The sequence below is a fragment of the Astatotilapia calliptera genome, chromosome 12, assembly GCF_900246225.1.
Source record: "Astatotilapia calliptera chromosome 12, fAstCal1.2, whole genome shotgun sequence".
NCBI classification, from domain to species: domain Eukaryota; kingdom Metazoa; phylum Chordata; class Actinopteri; order Cichliformes; family Cichlidae; genus Astatotilapia; species Astatotilapia calliptera.
In genome coordinates, this window is record NC_039313.1 from 13,631,052 (window position 1) to 13,657,565 (window position 26,514).

Sequence of the window (26,514 nt, forward strand, 5' to 3'; positions counted from 1 at the left end):
TAAAGAATCTGTTCATTGCAAAAGAAATTTATCTCATTGTATATGGATTTTTTTATTTTAGCAAACTGTTTAGGGTCAACATAACCATAACATGATGCAAAAATTGGTGGTAACTGAATCAATAAAACAAATTAAAAACCTAATTTTGCCAACGAACATTAACTTCATTTTGAGCATCATCAGTGGTGATAAGAGCTGGTGTCTTAGACTATGGCCAGACACCAAACAGCAGTTTGTTTGAAGGTTCCACAGATTCCAAGTCTGAAGGCATCCCATCATGTTAGAAGTGGGCTATGCACAATTAATTGAATTCAGGTAAGGGCTTTGATTATTGCCATGGTGCTCTTTAGTTACCCTCCAAAAACGTGTTTCTGTATAAAGACACACACCTGAGGATCTGAAGTTCCTCTTTTGAGTTTTGCAACTCATCGGAAAGTCTTCTCCACCTCAGAAGGGCTTTCAGGTCAAACTGCTCGGTTTTCTCCTCTAAAGAGAGCTGGAGGGAGACACACATGGACAAAAGTCGATGCAAAATTCCCAGATGAAAAGAGCTAAATATGGTGAATTCTGCAAAAACATAAAGACACTGTGATAGAAGCGCTCTCTGTTATTCAGTTTGGCAACACTTGGAAGCAGATGTGATTAAATCCTTTCAGCAGAGCAAAGTTCATATCATAAAGGTGTTTAGATTTAACATCACAGACAAAAGAAAAGCACTTGTGTAACTCTAGATGGTGTGGGAATACAAGTGGGAGGATTAGGTCTGTAGCCCCATCAACTACAAGATTAGAGCTGAAGTGTTGCAAACATTAATGCTACACCCACTTCTTTTATCTATTTAGTCTCTTATATTTTTTGCAGGGATCCTTAATTAACCATCTGGCTGTAGAAGGACCTTTGGGAAAATGTGACGTTAAAATTTCTTTGGAAAACAATCTTTAGAAAAGAATTTACTAACGAATCAACTATGCGACTGATGTGGTTTTACACCTAAAGAGATATGGTCTATTGATTAATGTTGTGATTGGTTGAGAAAACTTTGTTTGTTTGTGATTTTTCAAATTTATTTCCTGTTTTTGCTTTTTTGTATTCCAATATTCTCTAGTTGCCTTTAAAAAAAAAAAAAAGTTTAACGTATGTTTTTGTCACAGTGATGTTTGAACAGACGAAAGGTTGGAATACTGACCCGCATTTTATTTATTTAATGAATTTTGCTATATGATATTTTAGCAGTATTTGTTTTTTTATGACTCAAAATATTTACATATAAATCATTTCTAATGAGAGAAGATTATCTTCTCAGAGGCACCCGCTTGCCTTTATTCTCACTGGCCACTTCATTAGGTACACCTTTCTAGTACCAGCTTGGCCCTCCTTTTGCCTTCAGAGTTGTTTTGGTTCTTCGTGGCATAAATTCAACAAGGTGCTGAAAGCATTTATGTGAGATTTGGGTTCATATTGACAGAATAGCAGGCATGGACAGGTATGATATGGTCAGCTCGGGTGATACTAAGGGGTCCAAAAAGTGCAAAGGAAATATTGACCACGCCAGGACCAGCAGCCTGAACCACAGATACAAGAAAAGATCTTTGCGCTCATGTTGTTTGCACCAAAGTTTCACCCTATTTTCTGAATTTTTGCAGCAAGATTAAGAATCATCAGACAAGCAATGTTTTTTCCAACCTTCTATTGTCTAACTTTGATGATTTCTTTGTGAATTTTAGTATCTTACTCGTAGCTGACAGGAATGTCACCTAGCATTGACGTCTGCTGCTGTGATCCTTGTAGCTCCTGTTTTTTTTAATTATTTAAGTTGTTGTTAAGTTGTTGTTGGCCATTCTTCTCTGTCCTTTGGCTCACTGGTTATTTTCTGTTTTTTGAACCATTCTCTGTAAGCCCTAGGAATGGTTTTGTGGGAAATTCCCAGTAGAGTTCCTCAGCAGTTTCTAAAATACTCAGACCAACCCCTCTGCTGCCAACAACCACGCCACATCCAAAGGCACTTAAATCACTTTTCTTCCTTACTGTGCTGCTCAGTTTGAACTTCAGCAGGTTGTCTTAACATACATGTTTATATGCTTTAATATTTGCATTAACCAGCAGCTGTACAGGTGTAGCTAATGTGGTGGCCGGTGATTGTATGTTACTATCATATAGTGGTTAATATGGAAAACACATTATCTTATACTTGTTGTGCTTGGGCCCAGATAATGTCTTCAAGACAGGTGGCAAAGCCTTCGCTAATCCATTCTTCAGTCCAGTCTCTGGCTCCGATAACCAGGCCAAACCAGGAGTGGGAAATCTCGTGGCAAATCCTGGATCCACACAGAGACAGACTTTCTTCAGAACCTGGACTCCCAGCAGACAACACACTCTGGGACAGGAAAATTATATGGGGGCTGAGGAAGACAAAAGTAATGACACAATAATAGCATGTTTGAAAAAAAGCACATTCTAAAGGCAAGAAAGGAGTCTGAGGCACAAATCACAGATAAATATTAGGCAATGTTTTGATAAAAAATATTGTAATCTAGGAGGTTCACAGAGTGAAAGATGAGAAAATATGTTGCAGACATCAGAATTAATAGTCAAGAAAAAATTAAACTAACAGAGACACAGAGATCTAGTGTTCTTCTGTGCAGAAAGATCAAGATGCTGACGTAACGCTCCACACCTAGGATTATAGAAAATTTGGCCTTAACCTGTCATGTAACACAACCCCACATATTTTCTAGTGAACAAACTGCCCATCCTTTTCTCAAGTTCTTCATTATGTTTAGAGAAGGGCAACTTACTCATGCAGAAGGCTTGCCAAACCTAAATGCCACAATTTCCCAGGACTGGACTTGTTAAACAACAGTGGGTAAAATGATTTGAATTAAAAGTAAATTACGCAAGTTCAGTAGGTTTTTTCCAACATTTACAGATTTATAATGCCAGAGTGACTTTTGAAAGCGAAATAAATATTAGATGTATTTAAAACACTTCAGATTGTGTATTTGAAGCATATGCAAACACAGAAAGTGATATTTACCTAGGTGCACCCTCGATATGAATGCAAAAGTAGTATATGCAAAACATTCAGATAGTAACTACTCAAACAAATCCTCAAAGTGCTTTTAGTGATGCCAAAGATAAGAAGCCTTTTCTGCTTGTACAAAGGGATAAAACAGCAAGATTTTTTTGCCCAAATTAAAAGATAATATTTTACCTTTGTGCCATTCTTTGATAACAGATTTTAAAGTCTAAATTAAGACTAATTATCTTGTTATACAAGCCCTTACTTCTTAATTAAGTAAATACACTTTAGTTTTAATGACGTTTGGAAAGAAATAATTTTTTTAAGGCGACATTTGTGGTCTTATTAATTATGACCCAGCAGAGAATAATGACTGTTGCATGTATCTTTTAAAGTTTTTCTTTACATATTGCCTACTTTTACACCCATTTTTAGCTCGTCCTTTTACCTGCCCATTTTAATAGGAATGTTTTATTTGTTAAGCCACTTAACACTGACCCATGAATCAGTCAAACAGAAAAAAGCACTTAATTCAAGGGATGAACCAACGTTGTGTCTACACATGACAAACAACTTAGCAAAGAACCAATTAACATAGACTAAATTATACCTTTAGGCACTTTGTTACTAGGAGCATGTCATAAAACACATTCTTTCTTCCACATTCTTTACTTGCATCTATTAAAATGCCAAAGAAGCCAAAATAGTATTTTTGCACCAACAAGATATTCACAGCACTGCACTTGTTCCACACTTTGTCACGTTACAGTCTTATTTTAAAATGTATTAAATGAATTTTTCACCTCAAAATTCTGCACACAATACCCCATAAAGTGAAAACATTTGCTTGAAATTCTTGGAAATGTATTAAAAATAAAACAAACAAAATATAACATATACATAAATACTCAGAGCCTTTGTTCAGTACAATATAGAAGTGCACTTGGCAGCAATTACAGCCTTAAGTCTTTTTGAGTATAGTGCTATAATTTGGTGCAACTATTTTTGGGCAATTTCTCCCATTCTTGTTTGCAGAACCTTTCAAGGTACATCAGGTTGGATTGGGACCATCAGTGCACAGCCATCAGATCTCTTCAAAGATATTCAATCACTTGTGAACTGGATACTGTACATGTCACCCAAGAACATCCACCTTCACCACAGTCTAAGGTCCAAAGGATTCTGGAGCAGGTTATCATCAAGGATGTCTCTACAATGCTGCATTCCCCTTTCCCTCAATCCTGACTAGTCTCCCACTTCCTGCTGCCAAAAAATATCCCCACAGCATGATGCTGCTACCACCATGCTTCAGTGTAGGAATACTATTGGAAAGATGATGAGCAGTGCCTAGTTTCCTCCCTCCAGACATGAGACTTGGTTGGCATTCAGACCAAAGAGTTCAATCTTTGTTTCATCAGAGCAGAGCCCTTCAGGTGCCTTTTGTCAGACTCCAGGCAGGCTGTCATTTACCATTTACTGAGGAATGGACACTTTAGCAAACAGGCCAGATTGGTGAAGTACTTCAGAAATTGTTGTCCTTCCTGAAGGTTCTTCGCTCTGCACAGAGCAATGCTGTACCTCTGTCAGCATGACCACTGGGTTCTTGGTCACGTCCCTGACTATGGCCCTTCTAGTTTGGTCACTCAGACGGGCCAGGCAGCCAGCTCTGGGTAGAGACCTGGTGGTTCCAAACTTCTTGCATTTACAGATGGAGGCCACTGTGCTCACTGGGACCTTCAGGGTTGATCATTAATGATTTTTATGTAACCTTCCCTGTGCCTCAGTATAATACTGTCTCAGATGTCTACAGACAATTTCAACTATGGGACCTTATATGGAAAGGTGTGCGCCTTTCCATATAACGTCTAATCAAGTGAATTTACCACAGATGGACATTTGACAGAAGATTAGTGGAAATAGGATGCATCTGAGCTCAGTTTTAAGTATTGTGGCAAAGACTGTGAATACTTACGTACATGTTAAATTTTTGACCTTTATTTTTAATAAATTTGTAAGACATTCAAGTAAACTTTGTTCACGCTGTCATTGTGTGCAGAATTCTTAGGTGAAAATGTATTTATTATGTTTTGGAATAAGGCTGAAACATAACAAAATGTGGAACAAGTGAAGTTTTGTGAATCAAAGGAGCTTGCAAAGAAAAGTGTCTGGACTTCTTTAAGTTGCTTGAAGACGTTTCACCTCTCATCCGAGAAGCTTCTTCAGTTCTAAGGTAAAATGGTGGAGAGTCCCAGATATAAACCTAGTGGGAGTGACCCCCCACAGAGGGACAAAAGGACCCCCTGATGATCCTCTAATCGCCTGAGCCAAGGTGGGAAACTGGGCGTGGGTCCCAATCAGCCAGAGTTTCGGGTGTGTTCATTGTGAAACCTGGCCCCACCTTATCATGCGAATTCCTGAGGTCAGATGGCCCAGGATGTGAGTGGGCGTTAAGGCGTCTGGGAAGGGATCTCAAAACTGGATTATAGATGGCAGAGAGTTGGTGTCGTAAACCCCCGCCTCTGTTCAAAGATGGTCGCTCACAGTGGACATAGATGGCTTCTTTCACTCCTCTTTCAAACCATCTGTCCTCTCTGTCCAAAATGTGAACATTGGCATCCTCGAAAGAGTGTCCTTTATCCTTAAGATAAGTTGCAGCTCCTTTGACTACGATGACCTGGATGACTGAGAACCTTCACAGACAAGTTTTGTGAATATTTTCTGATTACATGTTAAGAAACAGGAAAAAAAGAAGCAAATGTAGTCCCACCAAATATTGACTTTCAGGCTTGTCAGAATTTTATAAACTCTGTACACGTCAATAAATTGCAGCACCTACTTTCCATTTTCCTAGCAATATAAAAAGAAATGTAGGGCTCAAGACTTTTGCACGTTCCTTTATAGTATCTGTACTTGATTGAAAATCGAACTTTTCATCATGAACAGATAATACAAGCTAGTCGTTGCTATTACAGGTTCAGCAACATCCATATCAAGCTTGGTATCACAGGAATAAATAAGTGATTTTGCACTAGTAGAGCAGGACCAATCACAGGGCTCTATCAAAGCCAAGGTCATGGCTGAAGACTTTTTTGGAGCATTCTTTACTTCATTCTTATGTAACAGGCTGTTGATGCCCCGAGGGGCTTAGGGCTGACTGTGCGTGAGAGGCAGGCTATTCTTCTTCAGAAGAATGAGAGAGGGGTCACAGAGGTGCGAATGAATGGCCTCCCTCTCTCCTGGCTCATACAACAACACCGGACTGTCTAGAGTTCCTTTCACACTCGCTAGATCTTAAGCGTCCCAACCACCATTGACCTGACACCGGTGGGAGAATTTATGGCAAACTGCAGGTCCTAGTGAAAAGCACTTTTCAACAGGCCACACCACCCCACTCATGTGACAAATATGTTAAAGATGCTATAATGTGTGGCTTAGTAGACCACACATTATTGCATTTGCCCCATGCAGAGTGGCCTTACTTTCAACTTCTGAGACACAACAGCAGCAACTGGTTGACCTGTTGGGTCGACAGTAAGACTAAGACTCCATATTGCTGCTATTGATGAAATACAGTAAGCTGTAAAATGAGATGCTCTCATCAAGGAAAGATTACAATCTTAAACCACCAGATGACAGAGGAGTTATTTCTTCTTTGCCATAACCTAATTATGGTGACAAGCTAAGTCAATTATAAAGGAAAACAGTGAGTAAAGACATAGCTTAGGCCGGGTCTGCCACACAGCCTGTTTAGAGGAAAACAAAATCAGATATCTGAACAGCACAACTACTCTTTATTTCCCAGGGGATTGTTACATCAGACAGAAAGCAGGCCCTCCCCTTCAGTTATTTAGGAACATGTCAACATCATACAATGGGGTCTTATGAGCATCATTTCCGAGACAGCATCTCAAATCTAATTCCATGTTATTCCTGATTACACAAACAAAGGCTCTCACTGGAGCAGGAGATGCTAACATTAGCATATGAGTTTCTTTGTAGCTTAATCTTATTCCCCCACAATTGGATAAGCACGCCTTTGTTGTCAGTTACAGCACCGTGTTTGTGTGTGTGTGAGTGAGTGAGTGTGAAAAACAAAGACAGCCTTTCAGAGACGGCGCTTGCACATGTTCCTCTGAGGGAGACGGAATCCATCACTACAGTGACAAATAGTGTCACCCCACCATGGTGGTGATGAGCAACAACAGCATCTTTCACGTTCACTGATACACTGACTGACATTAGTTGACATTGGGGACCTGTCATGAATACATGCATGGTAAGACCTCCATACAGATTCATGTATATGTACTACCTGCACATGTGTATGCATCGTTTAAGCCCACAAAACATCTGAGTCTAGTGTCTGCTGCAGGGATGAATGGCTGTACCTGATATGTATTGTACATTTTCAGCGCTGTTTAGAAACAAAGCCTCACAATAATTTGTAAGTAAACTGTTTTAATTGCACATTATGTTTAAAAAGAAGCTATTCATTGAAACTGTTGATTTCACTAACAACTGCAATCAATCACAAAACACAGAGTGATAATACTGCAAGACTACAGAAAATTACAAATACTACTAGAAATTCAAATGACAAACTCATTTATCAGCTTATGCACAACAGAACTACCACAAGAGCAAACTATTCAAACCTTCTGTTTGAATAGCAGCCAGTCGGAAAAAAGTTGGCTTAAAAAGAGGATAGCTTTAAAGGGAAAGGAGCGGAAATGTCCTGTTTCAGACACTGCATGAATTCAGGGGCTGGACAAAGGCCTAGTACATAATGAGGAATGAATGTTTGGACCTTGAACCATACAGTCCAGGAATAAAATCATGGAACTGGAAATAAGCATAACAGGTCTCCCTGATGTTTTGAGGACAATGAGAAGGACAAAGTTACAATTTTTTGTAAACTTGATCTTATTAAGAAATTATATTCATAAAAAGAGACTGGCAAACTTGAAAGCCAAACTTTCAGCCTTTTCTTGAAGAACTGCATCAAAATGGCACCACAGTATGAATGAGAAAAGGATAACCCTGAAGGTCACTTGGCAACGCTTATAACATGTTTCAAGGTCTTGTCTTTGGTGGAAGAGTTTGAGCTCAAAACTGGCCCAGACCGTTTGTTGTTTTCATGCCCTACCTTTTTGTATATCTATCAGAATTTTAAAGATTTACACAAAAACAACCAAAAACTAGCTACATTCCCGTGAAAAAGAAACACTCCATCATTCAGGAGCTTGTATAACCATCAGTAACGAAAAAGAATAAAGCCTGTATGACTTTAACAGTCTATCACATCATTTACAAAGGAATTTCGTCCCACTCTTCTTTACAAGATTGCATCAATTCATTGAGGTTTGTGCACAGCTTTCTACTGTCCCACCAAAGCAGTTTAATCAGTTTGAGATTTGGACTTTGACTGGACCATTGTAACAAATGGCTAGGCTCAGTGTCACTACTGGTAGTACGAGGTGATTCCTGGACCCTACAGAGGCTGCACAGGTAGTCCAACTCCAGGACAGCAGACCGCTGGTATGAATATCTCTGACCAAACAATCAGTAACCGACTTCATGAGTGTGGCCTGAGGGCACGGCATGCTTTAGTGGGCCTTGCGCTCACTGCCAAGTACCATGGAGCCCGATTGGTGCGTTTTACAGATGAGAGCAGGCTCACCTTTAGCACATGTTGCAAATGTGAAATTGTCTGAAGAAGTCGTGGAGAACATTGTGGTGCCTTTAACATCTTTCATCATGATCAATTTTGGTCAGTGGTGTTCTGGGAACCCATATCCATGCAGGGACCTACAAACCTCCCCAGGCTAGGTATCAGGACAACACAACAACGCCCGACCTCATGTGGCGAGAGTATGCAGGCAGATCCTGGAGGATGAAGGAATTGGTACCATTAGCTGGCCCCTAACACTTGTCTGACCTAATTCCAATAGAACACCACTGGGACATTATGGAGCTCAGTGATGCCCAGGTGTAGATAAGAGAGGACAACCCCCAGGACACCATGCGTTGTCCCATTCACTTTGATTTTCCAGATGTCTTTGAATTCAACCCTGTGTAGGTTGATCATTTCTATTGTCATCAAACAATGTGGCATCCTATTGTTCCTAACACACTATCCAGTCCATGTCAGTATAGATATCCAGTGTGATCTTTTTCCTCACATGTTTTCTATGTGTTCCTTTTATTATTTTTCACTTTTTAAAACAAATCCAAAATGTCACCCCTCAATAACAGTGTTAGATAGCTGGCATGAGATGTTTGTGTTGTTATGTTTGGTAACACGGCCACACACGTCCATGTTGACCTGCTCTGTCCAAAGAACATTACTTCAGTCATAAGGTTTGTTCAGATGCATCTTTGCAAATCCATGCCATGCTTCCATATTCTTTTTTGAGAGGTTTTAACCTGGCAACCCTTTCATACAAGCGTAATTGTATGTCATAACTTTAACATTTAACATGCTAACTGAGGACTAGAGTCTGAGCTCTGAGAGTAGCTCTTGGCTTATTTATTATGTCAGTATTGCACAGCCTGACTTTGTGATGAATTTGCAGGGTTGTCCACTCCTGGGAAGATTGTGAGACTGTGTTAACAGACACCTGAATGCTCCAGACCAGCAAACTGCCAAAATGTCTGCTTTTATAGAGGTGCTTACACTTGTTGATGATCAATTAAGATTACCAACACCCCCCTGCTCCTAATTCTCCAAAGTCCTATGATAGTAGGGTTAGTTTTTCACATGAGTGCATAGTGTCCTATGAAAACTTTCTTTTTGTTGTATGCAAATTTGTTCTAAACTATCTCTACCTGATTTATGCTCTCTATTGCTGTGTTAAGTGTTTTTTATGTTTCTTTTATTATCGACAATTCAAAAAAGGTTTGAAAAAAAAGAAAAAGAGAAGAGACATATCTAGTACATCACCACTTAGACATATCTGAAGAAACACATTTGTAGTCACATTTCAAACCGACCTCTAAATTAGATTTTAATCCAATTTTCCAAAAAATCCACTTAATGCTGTTTTTTTTCCTGTTCAGGCTTTCTAAAATTAACTTGGGTACAACCTGTATATGCCAAATAAAACAGATTGGGACTTCTACATAAAGGGCTTAGTTACTTGGCTGCATGTGACATCTTACATTTTGGAACGTTAGCATTCATTTCCTTTACGCATAACGCGGCCTCTCAGTGTCAGTTGAATGTACTAATTCAATCACCTCATGAATAATGAATCTTTCTCAGATTTAGCCATATGTCACTTGAGGCACCTCTTCTCCTGTGCCTCCCTGTAAGATTTACAGTGGCCAACTGCAACAAACCAGATACGTGAATAAAAATACACCTGCACCAGCATTTCAAGGACTAAAAATGTTGGTAAACAAGCAGCTGGCTTTGGGCTGTATTTTCTCCGTGTGCATGTGTTTTCGTGTGTGTGTGTGTGTTCGTGTAGTGTCTGAAGCACATAAAAGGAAGGAAGAGGAAATGAGTTTACCTGGACTACATCTATACCTGCATTTCTCATCTTGTGTCATTTCCACTTCCACTATCATTTTCACCTAAAATGATAAAACACAAAAGACTTTGAGTCTAATAACTGAAAAAAGTGGTGTGAAACTATAAAATGTCCTCTGTGAACATTAATGGGTTAATGTTTGATGATGGAAGGTTTGATTGGGCCTTGGATATCTTTATGTAAATTAATTCATACTTGTTGCCCCCGTTTTGTGTCTGCAGTGATCTTCATTTGTTTTTTAATTGACTGCTAGCTGTACAACACATTGCCCTTTGGGTGTAATAAGGCTTAACTCTACTCACTGGTCTTCCCTTTTTAATCATGTTCTTCTGAACAATGCATTAAAGGCATGGAGTTATACTTTCTGACATTTAATTAGATTTGAAATATAACTTTTCTTAGCTGATAATTAAACGACTCAGAGACAATACGCAAGGGCTTCCAAACGATGTAATTAATTAATTTCCAGAGGTTGTTAAACAAATATGATCATGATGCGAGGCTATCTGCACATAAAATAACAGACATGACCTTTGCTGACCTTTCTGATGGCAGTACCCTACTGGGTCCTTGACACAAAATTCAAGGCTGGTTAAAGCCATCCTGTGCTTTCTCACATGACAACCTTGTGACTCTGAGTCACCCAGGGTTACTTGGCCCTGAGTTTCAGAGGTGTGAGCCAGGGCAAGTCTTCAATTTGGTGAGACACAGATTGCAATAGTGTTTTGCTACTCCATCTCTCCATCCATTATTCATCCCTTCATTTCTCCATCCCCTGTTCCTGGCTGTAGGCCGTTTTTTACCCCAGCGGGACACTTCCATGCATAATGCAGCAAGGGCCCTATCATAGTTCTATAATTGACAACCCCAGTCCAGCTCAGCCCATAGCTGGGACACCAGTATAACAGCCCCATGAGACACAACGATGTGGAAAAAAGATGATGAGAACAGAGTGTTGATCCTGCATGTGTGAATGAAAGACTGTAGACACAGAGACTGAAAAGAATTTGTGAAAATGGGTAAAAAAAGAAGGTTAAATGAAAAAATTATCTGATAGATATTTATTGAAATATTGAAACCCTGTTGTTTGTCACAGTATCCTCTCCATGATAACTATTAAGCTGCTCAATCTCCATAGCACAGATGATGTTACACACTTTGTTCACATATTGAAACAAACACTAAGACATGCTATCAGACCTGTGAGACCTGTGGAAAAACACACATATAAGACAAATTACAGCTTGTCCAAGCAAAGGTTGCAGGGCTGTGCTTCCTAATGTCAGCTTATGGGAATAAGCTTTGTCTCTTTTCCCTTCATCTCGGACAGTTTGTGGGTTATTTCAGACACAGGGGCATATTTGACGAAACTCCTACCACCCTCTGTTCTTTTTTAACAAGTCTGACTTCAAATGTCTGGCATTCTAGGCTGGCTGCAGATCAGCTCACTGCTCCCAGACGGGGCCCCACAGGGCCAGGCCAAATGCCACTCCATGTAGGGCCTGATCACATGAACAAGGGCCAGGCTGGGGCCCCGAGAGAGCTGTCCCACCCACAAACACATCATCGCATCAGACTCTGAAAATAAATAGCAGAAAAAAATATCAGAGGTCATCAGGAACAAGGAGGCGACTCTGTGCCTCAAGTTAGGGGAAAATTAGGCTTTGTAGTGCCGGCGCATAAGGAATGAGTGACACGTTTCAAGGTTAGACTCTAGTTGTTGTCAAGTGCTTATACTCAGTCTTGGATGCCATGCCAGAGAGTCACCTAATGAAATCGACAAATAGAAATCTGCTTGTAGATGCAATAAAGTAATATAACCTGTGGGCATAGCAGAGCACACACATAAACAAGCAAGAAGTCCAAATGTAGACCACATCAACACTCACCCACATACTTTCAGCAAATCTCCTTTCAGTGCGTAACAGCTGGAAAGGGAGAGCAGATGTCTGATCCATCCTCCCTTTACAGTAAAAACAATCCACAGTGCAGCTTGTTCTTTGTTTAATTCAGAGCCTCAAAAGTGATGTCATCCCAGAGGAATGTTCTTAAGAGTGTGTTTCTGAGTGGATATTAAAAACACTATGGACACCTATTGGGTTTGTGGGTTATTGTTCCAAGGCAACCAAAATACATTAACCCAAACAGCAAAAATTAACATGAATGTCACTAAAGGGATAATTTGATACTTCCTAGAGATCACCTGTAGAGGCAACATGTGGTATCTAATCATATCCAAATATCACAATTTACAAAATACCAAACTTTTGCAGTCCAACACTATCTTAATGCAATGCAGTTGGAAAAGCTACTTTCAGCTGCTGTCTTATTCACAAGCAGTCTTTAATTAAGCGCCTTGAGGCGACTGTTGTTGTGATTTGGCGCTATATAAATAAAATTGAATTGAATTGAATTTAACTATGGTGGGTAGCTCTGCATGTTTGATTTGACAGATTTTTTACACCTTCCTAAGGCAAGCCCAAGGGATTTGTGTCTTCTAATGTAATTTATTTAATATGATAAATTTAAACAACCTATGTAATGCTCACAACTTAAAATTTTATTTTGATTGCTTCAAATTATTATCTTATACTTAGGGATGGGAATTGATAAGAATTTAGCAATTCCAATTCCATTACTGATATCGCTTATCGATACGATTCCGTATCTCACTGGGTTCTCATTGGTTCCCCTTTGAGAGTCAGCACCATTTCTAAGCAGCACATCAAAGACAATACATTTTTGCAAATTGAATCTATACTGTGTGGTCAAATGTTTGTGCATGTTGAATGTATTTCCTCACTTTGTTGCAATCAGTTTTGGAATTATTTCTCTAAAATTACTAAACATATTACACACAACACTTAAAAGTAATGCAGTACCTTAATTACTCCCAAGAGCAAGTAATTTGTATACTCGTTACATTACTTTCATGTTACGCTGTAAAAAGACCTGATATGCACCATTTAACAAAAAAAAAAAAACTATAGGCTACAGTTCTACACACCAACACAAATCCCTATCCTAATAAGGACACACATATAGGACACACAAAGCTGACATCACAAAGCAAAGATGAAAACCAGCACAAAGAGACTTTAAAGCAATCGCCACAGTGATTCTGCTTTAGAAATATGAACATGTAGAAATGGAGGCAGCAGCCTGACTGTTCATCGGTTTGTTACTTGTTGAAGTTCAGGGTCTGGCTGCTGTGCTGGGCATTCACTCAGCTTTAATGCTTTCACCATTGCATTCTCATCCTTTTGTGGACTAAAAGTTTAAAAAAAAGTAATAAAAGTCAAATAAAAGTAAAGTCCATATCCACACTGCAGACTATGTTTCTCCTCGGACACACGAACTGAAATCAACTGTAGCGCAAGTGCAAGAACCAATAAGCAGGCAGACTAACAATTGCAAGGAACTGAATTACTAGGAACAGGTTCTCTTCAAGAACTTCAGGGACACCGCCATCACGTTCCACAATGATGCGAGTTTTATATTCCCATGGATCAACCAAGAAAGAAGCACCTGCTAAGCACCTTCAAGCTCGACTGCAATTTGCAGCTGCCCACATTAACAGGCCAAATGGATCCTGGTGAGAAGTTGATAGTCCAATTAGACAAAGACTGAGTTATTTTGCCACAATGACAAGAGGTATATTGGGAGGAGTAAAGGTGACTACCTCCAGAGTATTTAACTTCACATCAAATCAACAGCTAGATGGTTAAAACTTGGATACAATGATTCCAAACACACATCAAAACAGGTTTGGGATGGATGAAACAGTCTAATATGAAGCTTCTGAAATCGTCTTCCGAAAGCCATGACTCTAACTCTACTGAAAATCTGTACTATACGTAAAAACTGTGTCTGTGCCGCAAAAGCAACCAATATAAATGAACTCTACCAATTCTGCCAGGTTAAATAGCCAGAATTATTGCTGATGGCTATCACAAGCATTTACCAACTATTAGTTGGTAATACAAATAATAAAATTACTAAATTGTTCTTAATAAAAGTAAGTAATGAAAGTGATGTATACTTTTGACCCTGTGTGGCTTGGAGAAAATCCTAAATATATTCAAACTTGTAATGCAAATTCTCTCTTTTTTAAACCTATTAAAGATGCATGCTGTACAATCATTCAACAGTGGAAAAAGATCAGTTCAAAGAAATCATTAAAAGCCCCAAATTACCATGAGAGTCATACCCATGATGAGTGTGTGTAAACTTCTGACCACAACGGTATATTTGCCTCTAAAAATTGAAAAGAAAAAACCCAAAACTGACCACAACAAAGAGTGGGGACCCAGGAGGGAAAAAGTACCAGCATTTAATATGTTTCTATCATGGCTTGCACTGGATATAAAACACCGGGACATGACCACAATGTAATTAACACATAAAACACCACACAAAAGCATGAATGCCAGTAACAGCATCTGCCACTTACACAGATTACATCATAGGCTCCTCAAAGATTCGCTGCAGAAATCTAAATAAGCCGTAAGTTTGAAACACTCCACTTTAGCACCTGTCTAGTTTAGTTTCTGCTACCATAAAGCTTAGCCTGCTCTGACTGGTGGGCTGAACTACTGAAATATAAGTAAAATAACACTGGTACCTAATTAATTCTAACCCCTTTTCTATGAGTCTCAGTATCGCTCCTTGAGAGTTATTGGCTGGCAACAAATCTTGGACTTTTTTCACACATGTTTGAACCCAAATCTGAGACACTTCTGCAGAAGTTGCTATATTCAGTGTTAGGGACATTATAAAGAAAGAGTAATATGCCACATTTTACTTGTTAAATTACTCACTATATCACATAACATTGGAGTGAAATTCACTTTCAGTTGCTACCAACTCCACAACAGCACAAGTCCCTTTCCCAGTAAGGACAAGATTGTTTCCAAGATATGCACGTGTCCAGCCCTCAAAATTTGTATCCCCTATACCAAGTGATACTCTGTCCCTGTTTATTGATTTAAAATTGTTGTCAAAGTTTCCAAACTCTCCGGCTGTCACTCAACCAATTTTGACATAACACTAATCTGTGGGCATACACTCAAAACTAATGGAAAATTAGACATGAGAAATTTGCTAGTGTGGCTAATGCAAAGATAGGAATAATCCGCTTGTTCTTCAATTCTATAAATTTAAAAGGGACATGCACAATGTGTTGATGAGCACTAAAGACCAATCAGTCAGTCAGCCTGACGTAACATTTACCTACATGACATAACCCACATTCCTCTATGACTGTAGCTACTTGCATCCAAACCCCATCGCTCTTCACACACAGCACTCAGAACCCTCTTTTAGCTTCCACTTCCGCCTTAATGAAAAAGACAGGACAAATCTATTTCACAGAATTATAATTTGAGACATTTTCTTGCCTGCAGGGTAATAAATAGACTGCTTTTTTTTTTTCTATCTTATGTAACGTAAGAGTATGAGACAGTGAGGAGATGGAAAGTGAGACCACTCAGTGCTCCGAGGCTATATAAGAAGTGTTTGACAGAATGGAAAGATGGATTAGGGCGAGACTGAAGTGAAATTAGCCAACGAGCAGAGCTGTTTTTTTCTGCAGAGGGTTTGGGTTGCCACCTGACCAGGCTGCGTACCCTTGAGACAAAACACTGCAACTGAGGGCTATAGCGTAGATGAAACATGTTTTATGTTTCACATATATACTAACAAAAGAAAATATAATCACTGCACTGTACTATTAATAGTTGTTACCTCGTGATCTTAACACTAAGGACAAAAGTGGCCCAAATAAATTGAATCCAAAGCAGAATGGTTGAACAATAAAGTTGGTGATAAAGAGGCCAAATCAATCAATGATCGGCCTGCCTCCTTACACCTTCCCAGCCCATCTCAGACTTAAAGTGGACGATTTACCTTAACTTGTATTTGATTCTGGTGTTTTCAACATGTTTTCAGACAATGAGTATTAGCAAAAGGCTCAGGCAGCTCAGTTTGTAACAGTGCTTCTTTTCACTCTTGGATCTTTACGACGTCAAAGAATGGCCACGGCCTTTTGCGAGGGTTAGGGTCAGGATACAGGGTTATATTTCTTGTTAACTTTGACATGCATATCCCAAGGCGAGATACATGAAGAAAAAGGGGCAGTGGTTCTTACTGAAGACCTAAACCATTTAAAAAGTGCGATGATACAGCATGTACAGAACTGTGCAAAAGTCTTGAACCAGCCCTTATTTCTTTATATTATCTTTGCTTCCAAGGCACCAAACTTTGCTGTAATTTATAGTGCTCTTTCTGAATTTCTTTCAAAGTTGTTTTTTTTTTTCTTTTTTTGTTTCAGTCCAGTCCTTCACCACTTTCAAAGGAATGACTTTTGTTGTTTGTTAAGCCACTTAACACTGACCTATGACTCATTCAAGCATAAACAAGACACCTATTTCAAGCAATGAACCAGTGTGGTATTTCCACATAACAGAAACTGTATCTTTAGGCACATTGTTACTAGCAGTCTTAAAAAACAATTTTAGTTCCAATTCCTTTAGTTAAATCTAGTAAAAATGCCATGCATACATAAAATAGTATTTCTGCACCAACAAGATGATTTCTGAAGACCCACAAATTTGGCATATCTCAGTATGCTTTGCACTGGTTCCTTAAAAAGTGTTTCCTCTGAAAGTAATGCCCTTACTAGGACATATTTGAGAGACATATTTGGACATTCAACTGGTCCATCTACTGTTCAGTGAAGCGTCACTGAACTGAAAGTGAGTGGAAACAGGTCTAATGAAGAGATGAATACAAATTTGAGTGTTCTAGTTCAAATGACCATCAACATATACAGAGAAGATCGGAAGATATGTACAACAGTGACTGTTTATAGCCATCTATAAAACACGGTGAAGGCTCTGTTATGGTTTGGAGCTACATTTCAGCCAGTGGTGTTTGAGATCTTGTCAACACAGAAAAGTAACATCAGAGTTTGATCCACCATTCAATACCATCTGTAAAACATCTGATTGGTAACAGCATCATTTTTCAGCATGACAATGATCCCAAACACAGTGCGAATGTAGTAAAAGCACACCTGGATAGAAATGGAACTGGAATTCCCAGAGCCTGGATTTCAACATTCATGAGAGAAAAGGGAAAAAAAGGCAAAGAACATCCAATGAAAAGCCTAAAATGTTCTTCAAGACTGGAGAACTTTTCCTGAAGACTACTTTAAAGAATTGGAAGAAAACCTGTCTAAAAGAGTTCAGGCAGTGCTGTGAAATAAAGGTGGTCACACCAAATATTCTCTTTCAAGGTAGAATTATTAGGATTAGAACTGTTTGTTAGAAAAACTCTGCTTTTGACTTATATACTGCAATTTCATTTATGTTTGAAAGTGTCAATGAGTCACTGCTTTTATTTTATTTATTTTTCATTTCCTATGAAAATGTAAAGCCACGAGTGGCTTAGCCATTACTTTGAAAAGGGGATTATGTCACAGGTTATATGATGCATCTGTTTTAATCTCAACAACCTCACCCTATTCTTGATTCAGATGTTTTCAAGGAATTTAATGACAATAAGATGAAAACTACCCTTTAAAAAAACTATTCTTTAAATCGCTTAGATTATGGAGAACTCGTGCATAAATCAAACTACCGACAAAAACATTTAAAAAAAACTTTCAGATGTATGTAGCTCAAATTAGGATTCATTGTTGTTAATAGGAAGAGCTGCAGCCATGCCAATTTAGAATTTACTAAAATTTTGTAAATACGAAATACACTCAACAAAAATATAAACGCAACACCTTTGTTACTGCTCCCATTCCCCATGGGATGGACGTAGAGACCTAAAATTCATTCCAGATACACAATATAACCATCCCTCCCAAACAGTGGTCACAAATCAGTCCAAATGTGTGGTAGTGGGCACATCTGCTATATTGAGATAATCCATCCCACCTCACAGGTGTGCCACATCAGGATGCTGATCTGACATCATGAGTAGTGCACAGGTGTACCTCAGACTGCCCACAACAAAAGGTCACCCTGGAATGTGCAGTTTTTTGCGCTATTGGGGGTCTGGGGACCCAGAACCGGTCAGTATCTGGTGTGACCACCATTTGCCTCATGCAGTGCAACACATCGTCGCATGGAGTCTATCAGATTGTCAATTGTGGAATGTTGGTCCACTCCACTTCAATGGCTGTGCGAGGTTGTTGGATATTCGTGAGAACTGGTACACGCTGTCGTATACGCCGGTCAAGCACATCCCGAACATGCTCAATGGGTGACATGTCCGGTGAGTATGCTGGCCATGCAAGAACTGGGACATTCTCAGCTGCCATCTGCCCTGAACAATGTGAACCATGATTCATCCGTGAAGCGCACACCTCTCCAACGTGCCAGACGCCATCGAATGTGAGCATTTGCCCACACAAGTCTGTTACGGCGACGAGCTGGAGTCAGGTCAAGACCCCGATGAGGACGACGGGCATGCAGTTGAGCGTCCCTGAGACGGTTTCTGACAGTTTGTGCAGAAATTGTTTGGTTGTGCAAACCAATTGTTCCAGCAGCTGTCTGGGTGGCTGGTCTCAGACGATCTTGGAGGTGAACCTGCTGGATGTGGAGGTCCTGGGCTGGTGTGGTTACACGAGGTCTGCGGTTGTGAGGCCGGTTGGATGTGCTGCCATATTCTCTGAAACGCCTGTGGAGACGGCTTATGGTTGAGAAATGAACATTCAATGCACGGGCGACAGATCTGGTTGACATTCCTGCTGTCAGCATGCCAATTGCACGCTCCCTCATTGCTTGTGGCATCTGTGGCATTTTGCTGTGAGACAAAACTGCACATTCCAGGGTGGCCTTTTGTTGTGGGCAGTCTGAGGTACACCTGTGCACTACTCATGATGTCAGATCAGCATCCTGATGTGGCACACCTGTGAGGTGGGATGGATTATCTCAATATGGCAGATGTGCCCACTACCACACATTTGGACTGATTTGTGACCACTGTTTGGGAGGGATGGTTATATTGTGTATCTGGAATGAATTTTAGGTCTCTACGTCCATCCCATGGGGAATGGGAGCAGTAACAAAGGTGTTGCGTTTATATTTTTGTTGAGTGTATTTCACTAAAAGATACTTGAAAATAAAACAGTGAAGAAGAAAAAGGGCATCATCTTGATTTGTAGTCAACCCCTGTAGTAAACCCTTAATGTTCATAAGAAAATCCAACCTCCAGTAAGTCTTATTGAAATATTCTCATGGGTGAAATTTGAACTTGCTCAAGGATCAACAAAGCAAGAAAGCATGTTCTGAATTTCCAAAAACATATAATTGACATGTCTTGATCAAAATGGTGGACTGACCAGAGAGACTTACACACCGCTGTACACAGCTTCATGCTGCTAGCATGACAACGACAACTAACAGACCAACTGAGAGTGCAGCCAGTCCCTGAGGCTAAAAGCAAAGCGACACATGAGAAGCATTACCAGGGATATTTCACAGCACTTTGATTCAAATGTCTCATTTTGGTCAGTTCAGCACAGAGGACCCACGGACATTAAACTGTCTGGCTTTGCCCAGAATGAAATTACCCCCAGCCTCTGGGTTCCACTATCACACACGCCTGAGGACGCACACCAAGATCAGCTCCATTGTCCCCTATGCCATACAATGGACCCATCCATCACTCGAGGGAATGGGTCCACTGGACTCATCCATTCGTTAACAGAATGGGTATGCCGTGACAGGCCTGTCTTGCTAAAGCCTCTAATCCAGAGTTATGGCACAGTGTGTCTGTGTTACTGTTAAATGTAGTACTATATGCCAGCTGTTGCCAGCAGGTTCCCATCTGAGGACAGTCTAAAGAAGCACACCGTCGATCATCGATCATTCTATGATGAACATAAAAGCACAAATATTGCCCGAGAAGGAGCAGGACATTTAGGTCATAATGTAAAATTCAACAAGTACTGTAAATAAATTGTTTCAGGTTCACTCCTGCAGAAAAAAACCACCTGCATGTTCACAACATAATGTGGGGCGCTCTCCTGTCAAGCAGAAAAAGAGTTAAAAAGGTGGATGCTTCAGTTGTGATTAGATAGTGTAGCAGCACAGATAAACTCATATACAGGGGCGGAAGGGAAGCTGAGAGGCTCGAGATAACTAGAAAGGAATATTCTTGCAATAACAAGACACTTGCTAAGCTGTACACTGCTATCAGCATTAAGAGGAAGTCCTGACCAAGAAAAAGAAACAAAGAGCCAAAGGGAGACAGATAGAACAGGCTGTCACCTTTGAAACTGCCTGTGTTTTCAGCACGAAGTAAGTAGACCAGCAAGGGAAACTAAAAGTCTTAACTACTTGCAATCACTTTAAAAGCATGCGTAAAACACTCCCTCTCCTTCTGTCCAGGTGCAGGCATGCAGAGCTGGCTTTTTCCTCCGACTCCCTTGGCTCTTTTGTGAGGACCATTGACGAAAGGGAGATCCACTCAAGGTGGGAAGAAAGAAACACCTCATCCTTGACTATTTGATTAACAGCTGTCTTCTGTGCCAGAAAATCCAACCCCCACATTTTCCCCTCCCAACCCTGAACCCCTAGTTGTCTCCTGAAAGAGCAGGTCTGTATCACACACTTCTAGAGTTACTCTGCAGATCAAACTGGAGAGGAGAGCAGAAAGGCAAGAAATCCTCTGAGATCTCAGAAGGAAGAGGGAAGGACAAGCAGTGGGAAGACTGGGGAACAAACAGTGAGAGGAGGAAGAGAGAGAGAAGGGGGAATGGCACAGCTTAACAAGATGGCAGGAGGTGCAATTTAGCAAGGGTGCAAAAGGGTAGGAAATCATTGGCAATGAGGCAAAAGACTGAGGCAGATACTGGAAACTAGGACAGAATAAGATTAACATCTTAACATTTTAATTTGCATTTTGTGCTCTGCTGTTGCATTTCATTTGTTTATCATGTAAGATGGTAACGAGCAGCATGCCTTTCCTCAAAGTTAATGATCTTTCCTTAATGATCAGCTTTGTTTTTCCAAAGCTGTTAGTTTTGTGAGATTCATCCCATTAGTCCTGGTCACATTGTTGAAATAATTTCTTTTGTTCCAAACAACCATTTCATGAAAATAAAGCTGGAGAAATTTACCGCTAATAATTCATTCATGGTTAAGATTTTAGATTTACTAGTCATCTTAATCAAAAAGAGACTCAAAAAACAACAATAAACAGTAATAAAAACAGTGATCGTCAACTGAGAGGTTCAGTCCAGGGCACCAGCTCTAGCCAGTCTACTCTGCTTAAACCTGAATTGTCTATCATGCATTCATCAGTGTGTAAAAGCACAGAATAAAGTGCTGCTTAAATGTGTGGAAAATGGGTGAATGTGGCTTATAATGAGAGCACTTTATTCCAGAGGGTACCAACTCCCCCCGGCACTACAGCTCCCTACTTCCTCACAACGGGGACCGATCGCCAATGTAACTTCCTGCTAGGCCATAAACAAACAATGCAATCAACTGAAGTCAGGCTGAAAATCCTCTACTGCCTAAGAGGTCAAGAGGTATACACCAGTCATAATTTTCAGCTGTGGCTGTGACAGTTATATGGCTGCCTAGTTTGGCTGTACTGCAAGTGGAACAAGCAGTTTAACTACTTGAACATTTTCCTCCCATTTCTTAAGGCAGCCCATCTCTACGAGGAGGGAGCGGTGTAAAATACAACTCTGTTGATTAAAAAAGATGGGACTTTGTGTAAAATGTTAACAAAATATACGCTTAAATGGAAGTTTTGAAAACTAAATGATCTCTCGGACTCACATGTTCCTGGATCTCAGGCTGAAATTTCCTTTGCAGGATTTTTTATTTCATAATGCACCGAATGTTCTCAGTAGGAGGCAGATCTGTACTGCAGGCAGGTCAGCTTAATTGCCAGACCTGTTTACTACAGCCATGCTGCTGTCATTTGGTATTTTCTTGCTTAAATAAACAAGGCTTTCCATGGAAAGGACATCATCTAAATATAATCACACAATATGTTACTCAATGACAGATGTGCAAATTCATTCAACTCATGCCACATGAACTCATACACCCCATGCCGTCATGAATCACAGCTCTTGAAGTGCACTCTGATAACTAGCCAGATAATCCCTCTCCTTAACAAACAGTATTTATCCATCAGCAATATCAAAAAACACAAATTTAGATTTGGAAGACCGCAGGACGATTTTACATCTTCCTTCAGTTTTTAAATGAACCAGCTTGCAGCGAGGATGGCAACATTGTGAGATCTTGTTATATCTGTTTTTATTTTTGCATGAATTTTAGCTTGCAATTGTGTAACGTGTTTTGCTTTTGATGGGGACTATCCTGAGATTGAGACTTCTCAGTCTGATTCCCTGTATACAGAGATTTCTCTGGATTACTTCAATCTTTCTGCACCGATGATGACAAACTTCTCAAACTTCAATTTGGCTGAGAAGCATGATCCTTAAATTTCTATACTCTATACTGCATCGCCTCCACAGTCTTTCTATTTACACCGTTGCTGAATAATCTCTTTCTCTCCGTCACATCACAGAGAGGCCGACTGTGCAACACTCTCAAATTCTGGGTGACCACTTTTCGATCAAAGAGCAACTCCACAGGCCAACTTTTAGGAGAAAACTTGTCTCCAAACAATCATGGTCTGACTCAGACTGACTTCAATCACTCAATGACAGATTGGTAAAGGTTTGCAAATAGTTGTTGTCTAATCTATAAATGCAGACATATTGCTAACACATCGTAATCAATCGGAGTCAGTCTGTGCCGATGAGTGCAACAAATCAGCGGCACATCTCTTTGCAACATGGCACTCAACGATCTGAGTACCCTATTGCCCTACAGCTGGTTTTATTCTGGTTATATTCATATACAAAAGCAAAGTTGCTAAACGCCTATGTCTTCTGCATTTAATAAGCTTCCAGCAGCAGCTATGGCACTATTTGTGGAGAAGTTTCTAATTCAAATGTATACATTTATGGCTTTATTTCTGTCAGTTAATTTCTGCATGTAGATTTTTTAGACAGCTACAAACTGTAATTGCAAACTGACAGTAGGATGGTGGAAGACTGCCTCCACAAGTCAGTCATGACTTAATGCATTTCACTCACAAAAGTTGTTTTCAAATGGCAACTGCCTGCAAGTAGTCACAGACCCGATCCCTTTCTTCAAAGCAACCATTTTAAAGGCAACAAGATCACAAGTTCATTCATCCTCCCCTTCAACAGGTCTAGTCTTCGATGACCATTTCCTCTAGTCTTGAGATGTTTCACATTTTTTGCGATTGACGCACATATGTCAGTCTCCTGTCAAGACATTGCTGTCATCAAATTGAAATTCAATACAAATAAAAAATATATTTTTCACAATACAATTAGTGGTCTCATTTTCAACATTTCATTTTTTTAGTCTTTTTGCTATTTTGTAACTAAATATATGGTTTAAATAACAAGAATAAGTAAGATATATTAAGGATTAAGTTAAACGTAATGCTGGAGTTTTTGCCATTCATATGAGAATGTGGGGCATGCTTTCCCTGTCATTAAATAAATAAATAGATAAACAAAAATACGCCAACAGCAGCAACAAAGTACTGCACATTGATCTGGCTCATTTAATGTCCAAACTTACACATCATCTGTGTAGGTCTCCTCTGACGTCATGCCAGTACAGTAAATACACATCCTTGTTCCATTATTTGAACAATGCACACATTCATACACTCACACACACACACGAGAACAGGAATCTGCCTGTCTACACTGAAGCAAAACAAAACCCACATCACCCACACTAGTGAAAAGGCGCATTTCAACGCTTGTGCGGAAGCTCTCCAAGGGATGTCAGACATGTCTTCTTTTGGGCACGCTGATCTTAGATTAGGCCTGCAAGTCAAGCCAGCACTCTGGGATACACAGACGTCAGCTTCAAAGAGTGAGAGGAAATGCCGTGCCCTTCCTGTCACTCCCAGTCAGAAATGACGTGACTGTGATGCTATGAAGAGATTACAGATTCAAATTGTAAAACAAAGAGAGAAAAAACAGTATGACCTAAGAAAGGTAAAAAATGAAAAACACTGTACAAATGCCCGCGCGCGCGCGCACACACACACACACACACACACACACACACACACACACACACACACACACACACACACACACACACACACACACACACACACATATACAGAGCTTTCAATAAAGAGTGCAAGGTTTAATACGACCACTCCAATCATATTCAGGGCATTAGTTTACACCATTCTCATGTCCTTCAGTCACTCAGAACAATGAACTTTTTATCCTGACTGGATGCCAAATTAACTTTAAGGGATTCCCCTAATGTGCTCACTGACTGTAACCCAGACATCTCTTCATCCATCTCCACACTCCTCTATAAATGGTTAACCATGTATTTGTCTTCCTCTCCCTTATGGGCTCTTCAGTGCCTTAAAGGTTGTACTAATAACATGGGGAGAGGTAACACATCAGTGTCTCTACAATGTATGTCAAAGCTTGGTTTGTTGAAGAAACAGCCATGAAGACAACAGGAATACATACAAATAGGCAATAGATGATCCTGTTTTGTACGTACTGTACAGGATGCTGGTAGCAGGCTGTTCATAACTCAACAACTCCTGCAACGCTTTTGAACCCAAATTGTTGCACAAAATACAAACAAAAAAAGTCTTATGGAAATACTTTGAGCTGCTGGCTTCATATCTTTAAAGCTACATTTGCACAAGTCTAGTGCTTTGTGTGTGTGAATCATAGAGCCTCGTGGGTACACAGCATACGTGGTACAGCCTTTGAGTCCAGACATGCCCTTACTTGACTTCTTAATCTTCAGTTTCCTGCCCTCCCTTTCGTATCTCAGTATAAAAACTTCACGCCACTGTGATTCCTCCCCTGCTTCGCCTCTCCCCTCTCTTCTCAGTATCACACTACAACAGCTTTATGCCTTCTTGCCACAGCTCCCTGGTCCATAGCCCCTCCGCTCCTGCTGTTTCCACTGGGGCACTGCACAAAAACTGCGCTTGGCTTGATCCCAACAAATGGGGCCCTCATACCTCCCAATCTCTAGATTAAATAGCACCAGTCTCTGAAGTCTTTCCAGGGGCTAATGGCTTTTGTTGCTGGGAATAATCCACACATCCTCTCCCACATCCTGGGGGTCTGCTGGCCTGTTGTGAACCCCGCCTTTACCCTCTTCATGTCTCTCTCATCTCCATCTCAATCTGCGCTTCCATTTTGGTTGACCTCCCAGCCTTTCTATAGCACAACCCTGCGGTTATGTGTTGAGGCATCCACGACTGAACCACCAACATTGAAGGGAGGATGCAGTTGTCTGACACTGGGTTGAGAACTATGCAGAGTTTTATAGGGAGTCAGTGCAGGTGCTGTCTGAAGCTTAATGAAGGCCCTAAATCTCTTCTGTCATTTGCAGCTAACTGGAGCCTAAGCAGCCAGAGAAAAGGGGATAAGTGCCTGGGAGCCATCCTCATAAGGAAAAGAAAACATCCGTCAAACAACAACCACGGCAGAACAGCCTCAGTGTCAGCACTTGATGTCCATTCAAAATAAATACAGCAGGGAGACACATTTTCACAAGATGGGGGCAAGAATGTTTTCCATGGATGAAAGACCGCTGGGTTTTTGGATAAAAAGAGACTAAAAAAAATGCAAAGTAGAGAATGAGGTCTGTTCTGTTGCCCGTTTGTCCCGCTTTGTTGCTTAAAATAGCTCTGATTAAGACCACACTTTGCTACAACGTCAGCAAATCACGCAGACTACATAACCAGGTATGAGCTCATATCCTGTCTGGGGCACTTTTTCTATAGCAGTGTAAAAGAGGGGAGGATAAAAGCAGATGGAGAGAGAAAGAGAGACTGTGGTTGTAAACCGCAGACACTAGGATGCTTACCGAC

The 26,514-nt window shown here is 40.2% G+C and overlaps 1 protein-coding gene across 3 annotated transcripts in view; it reads right to left on the reverse strand.

The window, feature by feature from the left end:
- Positions 1 to 26,514, reverse strand: part of aopep (aminopeptidase O (putative)) — a 93,499-nt gene that overhangs the window by 55,227 nt on the left and 11,758 nt on the right. For 2 of the 3 annotated variants that reach the window (XM_026188822.1, XM_026188824.1), the window contains exons 7-8: positions 2,189 to 2,399; positions 390 to 496 (exon numbers count right to left, since the gene is read on the reverse strand). In XM_026188822.1, coding sequence (XP_026044607.1) covers positions 390 to 496; positions 2,189 to 2,399 — 318 coding nt within the window. The remainder of the gene's footprint in view (positions 1 to 389; positions 497 to 2,188; positions 2,400 to 26,514) is intronic. The other variant, XM_026188823.1, reaches the window with a different exon arrangement.